At 31.0% G+C, this 10,208-nt stretch overlaps 1 protein-coding gene and 1 pseudogene across 1 annotated transcript in view; both read right to left on the bottom strand.

Moving 5' to 3' along the window:
- LOC111641548 (probable isocitrate dehydrogenase [NAD] subunit alpha, mitochondrial) overlaps positions 1 to 8,537 on the bottom strand; it is an 81,658-nt gene extending 73,121 nt beyond the window's left edge. The window contains exons 1-2 of the mRNA XM_023387728.1: positions 8,459 to 8,537; positions 7,942 to 8,128 (exon numbers count right to left, since the gene is read on the bottom strand). Coding sequence (XP_023243496.1) covers positions 7,942 to 8,128; positions 8,459 to 8,537 — 266 coding nt within the window. The remainder of the gene's footprint in view (positions 1 to 7,941; positions 8,129 to 8,458) is intronic.
- Positions 1,998 to 2,880, bottom strand: LOC111641546 (annotated as a pseudogene).
- Positions 8,538 to 10,208: the final 1,671 nt, after the last annotated feature.

The following is a 10,208-nucleotide window of genomic DNA, read 5'->3' as shown; positions in this document are numbered from 1 at the left end:
ATCGTTAAAAATTATTTTTTTATTTTGTACAAACAAAATAAATATATTGAAAAATATAAAAACAATAAAAAATTATACTTCAGAAGTTAATTTAGTATCAAAAACGTAAAATATTTGAGTAGTCCAAGACATAGCCAAAGATTACAGTGCCACAGCACTGGCGAAAATTTAAATTTGTCAACTGGAATTCTTTCGGATACCCGACCTTCGGATAAACGACGCTCTACTGTACATATAAAAATTCCAGTATCTCCTTATCCCCTAAGACACCTTACTAACAGTGAGATTGTTTACTATGTAGAAGCCACATCTAGGAAACCTGAAATGCATCTGAAGAAACATACCACAGCAGTCTCCTAAAATAAGTCTATCACTGAGCTAGCTAAGTTAGCATCCCAGGAATACTATACACCATTTTCGGATGACATTTGATTCCAAATAAAATAATATAAATTATACGATAAAGTATACCCAGGAAGTTAGCATAAGCAATAACAATAAAAATAGACACATTGTATAAATGGGGGTTAGGTCAATATGAGGACACATATCCAAGATCATATCTGGTGTGAAAAGGAAGTTGCAGATATTTTTTCAGTGGTCAGAGTACACTAGAGTTGGAAAGTTGATAGGCTGTAAGCTATGGATAAAGAAGGATTCTCAGTAGAAGGTTGTGGTAATATCTGCAACTTCTTTTTCACATCAGATATGATCTTAGGTATGTGTGTGTCCTCATATTGACCTAACTCCCATGTATACAATATGTCTGTTTTTATTGTTATTGCTTATGCTAACTTCCCAAGTATATTTTATCTTATAATTGGACTGCAATTTGAAAAAATTGTAGACCTATAAATTTCCACTGTCTGTCTGTACGGCCTTCCTTAATCTCAAGAACAGAGTTAGATAGATGAAAGTCAAGACCAGATATAGAAAGATTATGGGCAGGAGACCCCGATTAACTATATATGAACTTCAGATGCAAATTGGATATCATGTTATTTCAATTCAAATATTTTTCCCTGAAAGGTATTAGATAGATGACTGGCAGGACTATTATTAAAGGAAAAGTATGATATACAAGGGCAAGGCACTACTAATTTAAGATGGCAAGCATAAATTTTAAATTAAATAAATTAAACAAAATATGATTAAAAATTGCAACCCAGCAATGTGACAATGTCACAATAAATAATTGCTCATTTATATTATTTTATTTTATTGTACGTGGTATTTATTATTTTTTCTCACTTGTTTATAATGTGTTTGCTTATTATTATTTACATTCACTTCATGACTGTCACTTCTGATGTACAAACTTTGTCCAACTTTTTAATTTAAAATTTTATGTTCTGTTCTTTTCCATTTTGTTTGATCCTAAAGAAGATTAAATTGACTTAACTGAAAGTACCTGAGTTAGAATTAAAGTTATTTATATATTGAAAGTTGTTTAATAACACTTATTTTATCACCTTGTCATCATTTTCTCATAAGGCAGGGTGGCCACTTAAATAACTTTTAGATAAAATATTTACTCCTAGTATTCATATGAAAATTATTTGAAGATATCCTACAGAAATCCTTATACTATTACAGCTCTGTAGATATTATAAATGAGTTAACAAAGATAACTCCCAGTTCATTTGTTTCCTTCTATTTGTACTAAAGCTGCATTATCTATTACACATAATATAATACGTCAACACAAAAATGTTGACTTGAAAATGTATAGCCATACCTCTGATTACTTGGATTTGATTTTATGCAACTCTTATTTCCATTGGGATAACAATTTTTATAGACAAAGATCTGGTGTGCCAATGGGTTCTCCATTAGCAGGTGATGTACCCGAAATACTTGTGTCATGGGTAGAAAGAAAAGTAATTAAGAAATATAGCAAACATATCAAATTGACAGCTTGTTACAACTTGTTACAACTTTTATAAACTCAGATATACAAAGTATATTCAATATTTAACTTTTAATAAAGTCGCTTATATAAAGAGTTTAGAATTTTAAGACAAAAATGGTTATTTGAATTTTTCTGATGAATTAATCCAAACTGGTTTCCTTTTCTCTATAAAAGCTGAGAAGCCTTCTTGAGCATCTTTTAATTTTAGATTTTTGACCATTACTTTTTCTCCTTCCCTATACGCAGATTGTATATCTTTCTCCAACTGCTCATAATAAAACTTTTTTCCTAGTGCTATAACAGATCGACTTTTGCTTAAAATAGCAGAAATTACTTCTTTGGTCTCCTCATCTAATTTATCATCAGGTACAACTTTGCTTACCACATTTCAAAGCATCAGTGCCATTTATTGCAAGACCAGTAAATAACATGTAAGATGACATTTTTCTTGGTACTGCAAGAGCCACTACAATACCTGGAGTTGAACAGAAAAGGCCAACAGAAGCTCCTGGTGTAGAAAATTTTGAATTCTCTGATGCAATAACAATATCACATGTTGCAGCCAACTGACATCCAGCAACAGTAGCTAAACCTTGTATCTGAGCAATAACAGGAACTGGAACTGTTCTAATGGCAGTCATTACTTCTGTACATCGACGAAATATTTCTTCATGATAATCCTTTCCAGTATTGGCTCTCAATTCATTTAAATCATGTCCCGCACTGAAAACTGGTCCAGATTGCTTAAGCAAAATACATCAAATATCTTTATTGTCAATATCTTCTAATAAATCAGATTTCAAATTATTTAACATAGCCAAAGATAGTGCATTCCTTTTCTTAGGATTATTAAGTATTATGGTTTTAACTCCATTTTCTTTTATTTTTAAAGTAAGATTTGATTGAGATCGAATCAAAGACTTCCAAATATTTTTGTTTAGTAAGCTGAGATATTTTATCCTTCAACACATAAAACCTATACATTCATTTGACTCATGAACATAGGTGACCATATAATTTGAAGTGATGACCATTGCATTGAAGATTTTATAGATGACAATAACAGTAATACTGTGAGTATTACATTAAATGTAGAACAATTAGTAGAAGTTTTATAAATTATTTGGATATTACTATTTTCAAATTAGGTAATACTTACAGAACTAAGATTTATTAAAAACGTATATTTATACACCATCATAGATACACTGGAAGTCATACAATAACATGTCCACCAGGGCCCACTCTAGGGACGGAGAATCCGGACATTTGTCCGGGGTGGCAAATCTAAACGACGGCATTTTGGTTGTAAATGTGACTAAATATTTATAAGTTAAATACTTAATTAATCGAAATTTATATTTGTTGACTTTTTTCTGTGGCTAAAATTATCATGCAATATACATTTCGTAATTATTATTTTTGCCTAAAAGCTAAGAAAATATTTGCATTTCTTAATTTTGAAGAAAACAACCATGAAAGAGGGCTTTTGGGCAAAAAGGAAAGCATAAGCAACAATGTTAAATTTTGTCCCAAACCTTAGTGTCACCTTAAGAATTCTGCCGATCATACCAATAACTGTAGCTAGTGGGGGAAAAGAGTTTCTCTAAATAAAAATTAATTTAAATTTTTTACGTTCCACTACCACGCAAAATCATCTTAATAGTTTGGCTATTTTGGCCATTGCACATGAAACTGCCAATTAAGTAAACTTAAAAGAGTTAATAAAAAAGTTTGCAGAACTAAAAGTGAGAAAAAAGTTTCTTTTGATTTTAGTATAGTTGATGTACTTTTGTTTAGTTTTTATAGGATATAAGTTTTTTGTTTGATTGTACAATAATACATTTTTGTAATATCATTAAAAATGCATCTAGTTAGCAATTTGTAACTAGGTACAGGTATATTTTAATTTTTACTGTTTTGTACTACTTGATTGTTGATTTTATATCATATGTTTCTCTCTAAATAAATTTAAGGGGCAGCAATTTGTCCGGGGCGACATAAATGCTTGAGCAAGCGCTGTGTCCACACAAATTAGCTGCCTTTTGCAGTCTAGTTAGACATCTTTTCACCCATTCATCATCAGGTAGAGATAGAAATCTATATATAAACTAAAAGGATATTTCAGTAGTTTTCTGACTTAGTTTGAGCTAGGACCAAAAATATGGCTCAGATATTGAATTAAAGCTCTTATGCTGTAAATGATGCCACTGAAGAAAGATTTGAGAAAGGTGAAATGGTTCAGATGTGATGGAATGGCAAAGATAAAATGCTAAGTCTATGGAAAGGCAAGTGACAAACATGTCAGGCACTCATATGCCACCTCTTTCCCTTTTTGATACTCAATCACAATAACTTGTTTTTCATTTTCATTGCTAGATTTATTGCTCATTGCAGATACAAACTTGCCTTTTTTATAACTCATTTCCTTTATTATACCAGATATTGGTATACGGATCAGTTTTGATGTTTTTTCCTGAAGAACAGGAAAATGCTTTTTAATATATCCTTCAAAATCAATTTAGATCCTCATAGCCATTTGAACAACCTGTTGCTCATCACTACTGTGAATTCCTGCTTTGTTTGCTTATTATATATTAATTAAAAGACATTTTACATTATTTTTTCAAAAAATTAGTTTTGTCAATATTGACCATAGCACCATCTATCAACTTTTAGTACCAATCTCTGTTTTTGGGCATCAATTTTCAAAAATTGCAGATGTATAAATTGGAAAAACTCTATTGAGGCAGCACTGAGTCAGAAAATCCTTAAAATTTGAAAAGTCAGAGTCCTTAAAATATGTAAAGCAAAGGCTAAATTAGACGTATAAATTCCCACTGGAGTCTGTCTCTCATTCCTTAACCTCAAGAATGGAATTAGATAAATGAAAGTTGAAATCAGATATGGAAAACTTAGGGGCAGGAGGCTCTGATTTAACTATATATAAACTTTTAGTTTGGACCAGAAATCACATTATTTCAATTTGAAAATTTTCTCCAGAACAGAGTTAGATAGATGACTAGCATGACTTGTTAATTAATTAACAGGAAAGTATGATATACAGGGCAAGACACTGCTAAAATCGAGAGCATTATGACAAAAAATTGCAGACTGGCATTGTGACAATGTCACAATAAATTTAATTACTCATTATTTTACTATTACTTCATAATGAGGCCAAAATGTGATTCTTACCATCCAATTTGTTACTTATTGAAAATTGATAGAGTTCTTGACAAAACTACCAACCAACAAAAAAAAAAAAATAAATAAACTTGAACATCCAATTGCTGATAGGTTTAACAGCTTTATTTGCAAAGCCTAGGACAAGGTGATTGCCATGATGTGGGCTACCATTACCATCACCATTAATCTGAAGGCCAACCAGTTGAATTTGGTCAGCCTTAAGAATGCTAAATTGCTACCCTGAGATCTGGATGCAAAATTGAAAGAAGCCTCACAGTACAGGGAGATGAGTTATCACCTGCAAACAGCCTGGAAAACACTTGTTTTACTGATGATTTTGTGTAGAATGCCAAATTTTAAAAAATAGCTCAACTGTATTTTAATTGAATCAATAAGCTGAATTGGAATCAATTGAACTTTTCAATTGATTCCAATGGATTCCTGCTAGTATGGAATTAATTAAGATTTCAAAAATAGATAATGAATGCAATTTCTCTAAAAATGTTATTAAGAGAATAATTAGTAATGCTAACAGACACTATACTAATAGCAATAATATAGACAAAACTAATAAAAAATCAATTAATAGTTAGTGGCAAAAATGTAGCCAACATCATACAACCTCTAATTAAGAACTTATCAATATATATAATAATTAAGAGAAATTCCACTGTTATGCAGATTGCACTCAGATAAAATTAAAATAGATAAAAACTGGAATTTGCAAAATTAAACTTATTAATAAGCAAGAAAATTTATACTATACTGATTCCACAATTCCAATCTCCAAAATAATAAAACATTATTTTAATACTTCTAAAGGGGTTATTGCCAATGCCACTCTTGTCTATTTGAGTTTTAGATGCAGACACAAATGTATTATAGAATAAACTATTTTTAGTTAAGGAATGGGGTAGTTTTAAAAATTTTAGAGCAATTTTATATCTATGTTTTAGGACAATAGCATAACATTATTACTTTAATATACAGGATGCACATGAAATTGGCAAACTTAGATATGGTTAACAGATTCCATCAATTTCTCTTCTTTCTACAAGAAATTAATAGCAAAATTTACCTACTTAAATTTATATGAAGTTTCTTTGTTTTATTTTATTTATTTTTAATTGTATTTTATTTAATTTATTTTACATATTTTACTCATGTTCTATCGCATTTGTTTCAAATTCAAAACTAATTGTTCAGAATGTTAATTTTGAATTTGTTCTAATTTATACATTCTACATTACATAACTTAAACTCTTAGAATTAATTTAAGCTGGGAATGATCAGATTTTGACTGAAAACATTTCTTTTTAATAAAATGTTGGCTTCCTGAAATTAATAAAATTTAATAAAGAAAACAGCCATTAGATTCCAGCAGGATTAAATTTAATAAAACTAAGTTTTTTGACCATATTTTAAAGATTATTTTTAGGTACAGTCTTTGCAATATGGTCAAAAATCTTATTTCTATTAAATTTAATCCTGCTGGAATCTCATGGTTGTGTTCTTTATTCAGTTTGTTACAGTTTTGATTCATTTGAATTAACATAATTTCTTTACTTGCTTATTTACAACAGTATCAAGTTTTATAATCTTTTATGATAAATTACACAAGTCTACAAAAAAAAATTTTTTTTTGGTGCCTAGGATTTTAGAACTGATTTTAACTATATTTGGGTCACTGAATCCAAATATGAAATCAGGTTTTCTCTATCAGCTCTACTTTTTTAGATCTGTGTTTTTTTAATGTACAGTGCTACATGAAATGTGCAGCTCTAATTCCAGTTTGTACAGTTCTAAATCATATATGCAAGAATTGATTCCTGTATATTTTCCCCTTTGTTAGTCTGCCATCCAGTTAGTTCCAGGTAAATCCACCAAATGAAGTAAGCATTCGGTAACGAATTGACGTTCAATGCTTCAACTAGAGTTGAGGTAAGTTTGTAGCCGTGCAGTGTCTAGATCAGTGTTTCCCAACCTTTTTTGTGCTATGCCCCACCTAAGCCTTTCTAAAATTCTTATGCCTCAGTTAAGTATAGAAAAAATTAAAGCAGGAATATTTGACGGCCCACAAATAAGACAACTCATTAACGATCTTGCCTTTGTCAATTCGATGAATGAAGCTGAGCAAAAAGCCTGGACTTCATTTGTTGCAGTTGTCAGAAATTTTCTAGGCAAACGCAAAGCTGAAAATTATGTTGAACTGGTAAACGAGATGCTTAACAGTTTCAAATTCCTTGGGTGTAATATGAGTATTAAGGTGCACTATTTACACAGTCACTTAGACCGTTTTCCTGAAAATTTAGGAGACACCAGTGAAGAACAAGGTGAAAGATTTCACCAGGATATTAAAACTATGGAGGACCGCTACCAAGGAAGATGGGATACGCATATGATGGCAGATTACTGCTGGAGTTTAAAAAGGGATTGCTCCAAAATACATTCACGAAAGTCACGGAAAAGAAGCTTCCTCAATGTGTAACTGTTTAGTTTTATTGATGACTTTTTCCTCTATCTTTGTATAGAATAATATTTGCATAATATAATAATAAAAATTCCGTGTTTAGTTTTTTTACTTGATCCATGGATTTAACTTAAGATATTGAAACATATATTTCGCTAAAATGCTATATCTTAAAAATTAGAGCTCCTAGGCAAAAACTAATGCCATATTTGAATTCAGGACATCAAATTCATATGAAATCAGCTCAAAATACCTGGGCACCAAAACCACTGTTGACCTGTGTTATATTTTTAAGGTTCTAAAAATTTCCAAAACAATTATATTATTTTAATATTTTTATACAAACAATATTAAATTTTTAATTGCTTACTGTCGAATAGTTAAATTTAATGAACGATGTCCTTTTCCTATGGGTGTTTCTAATGGACCTTTTAAACCTATCTTATTTTTTAAAACAGAATCAATTGCTTTTTGAGGAATACTAAATTTTCCGTCTGGTCCTTTTACAGGAGTAACATCCTCTACTTCCCATTCAATAGGTACCTGAAAAGTAAAATCTAATATAAATTGTCTAAAAATAAAATATTTACAAAGCATGTATGTTCACATACATAAAACAAATAACAAAAATAAACAAAAAAATATTTCACTATTTAATTATTTCTTTAACTTAAGACTATTTTGATTTTAAAAAATCCTTCCATGCTGCTTGTTAAAGTAAATAAAAAAGCTAAAAACGTTTTTTTTTTTTTTTTTTGGTAAATAGAATAGTTGGTTAGCTTTAACAAGCAAAGTGGTAGGACTTTTCTTGTTATAAGTTAATGGTGCCAAGATTTGTGGATTTCTGTTGAAACTTAGAAATTCATACAATGTCAGTACATAATTACAGACAGGAGGCACACACCAAGTTGAATGTGTGATCTCGTGATCTAACTTGATCTCGTCTCTTCCCGCCAAGAACAGCATTCTGTAGGATCAAAGTTTCTGTTGTGTTATTTAAATAATGCACTTTATTGGTTTTATCTTTATCTAATAATAATAAGTGCAGAGCCCAAATGATTACGAGTTGAAAGTTGAAATTTGGTACACAGTTAGGGTACGTCACGAAAACGCACACTAAGAAGGGATTTTTCGAAATTCCCCCCAGGGGAGAGGGAAAGGATTAAGGCTTAACACTTCCATCAATAATGGAAGTGTTAAGTAACAATGGAAGAGTTATGTAACAATGGAATTGTTAAGAGAAAGCAACGTGCAAGACGCGGATGCAGTTTTTTTCGTTTTTGTGGGAAATCAAACATATTTTTAGAACCATCTAAAAATTCTCTAATTAGTCTGGAAACAAGGGGACCCAATTCTTGCATTCTGTGAAATCGAACATATTTTTAGACCCATCTAAAAATTCTCTAATTAGTCTGGAAACAAGGGGACCCAATTCTTGCATTCTGTGACTGTAACATAATAATCTTAATCTTAGTTATCATTACTTTTGCCCAAACAATGCCGGGCCTACCTGCTAGTTCATAATAAAGCATATTACGAAAACTGGAAACATGAATAATTCATTTTAACAGGTTATGGACCCAGGCCACACTTCTAAAACACTGTTGAATTAATACTCTAACAAAGTGAAGGTAAGCCTTTTTTCCTAGAATAGTCTTTAAATTAAGTCATAACCTGATAGCTCTGATCAACTTTCAAGATGAATACACAATTTTTTCAAATAGAAAAGTTGGATAGAGACAATTATGATTGCTGGAAAATGCAAATAAAGTGTTTTTAATACAAAATGACCTTTGGAAATATGTTGAAGAACCAAAGGATGAATCTGATGAAAAATGGAGCAAAAGGCTTAAGCAACAATTACTTTAAGCATAAATTCTTCAGAAATAATTCACATTAAAAGATGTAATCATCAAAAGAAGCATGGGACAAGCTAAAAGAAATACATCAGCTGTAGAGGACCAATTACAAAAGTAACTCTTACAAAACAATTACAGTAATACCCCGAACTTATGCGATAGGTGGGACCAAGCAATAACCATGTAAGTCGAATTCGCGTAAGTCGGGGTATAATTTTGCAATTTGTGTAAAATCCAAGTCAGATGTATGTAAGCTAATAAATGTTCTCGTTAATCTTATCTCGTCTTTTGATTCGTTTCCAGTTACAAGAAAACACCACATAGAGTCTCTCGAGTTTCCTTAGATATAACAAACACAGAAATAAATAACACAAAATAAATTGTAGCTATGTGTCGATTCCGCGCGACACGTCCGAACATGTAAGCTGAACAATAGTGTGGGGGGGAGTGAGTAATCAAGAGTTGCATGGCGCTCAAACAAAAGATGAATTGACGAGATTTGAAAATCGCGTAACTCTGGGTTCGCGTAAGTTGAGGTATTACTGTACTTCAAATGAAAATGAAGCCAAATCAAAGCACAAAGGAACATTTAGACATCTTTGGAACACTTGATAAATGGCAGAAATTGATGCATGTGTTCCTGATAACTTTCTTTCCATTCTGATCCTTTGCAGATTTTCTGATGAGTATGAGAATTTTAGAGTAGCAATTGAAAGAAGTGATCAACTTCCTGAACCCAATATATTAAGAGTGAAACTTCTAGAAGAAAATAAAAAAT

This window comes from Centruroides sculpturatus, unplaced genomic scaffold (genome assembly GCF_000671375.1).
Source record: "Centruroides sculpturatus isolate CEXI.00-Female unplaced genomic scaffold, Cexi_2.0 scaffold1481, whole genome shotgun sequence".
Taxonomy (NCBI): domain Eukaryota; kingdom Metazoa; phylum Arthropoda; class Arachnida; order Scorpiones; family Buthidae; genus Centruroides; species Centruroides sculpturatus.
This window is presented reverse-complemented; position numbering and strand designations above follow the sequence as displayed.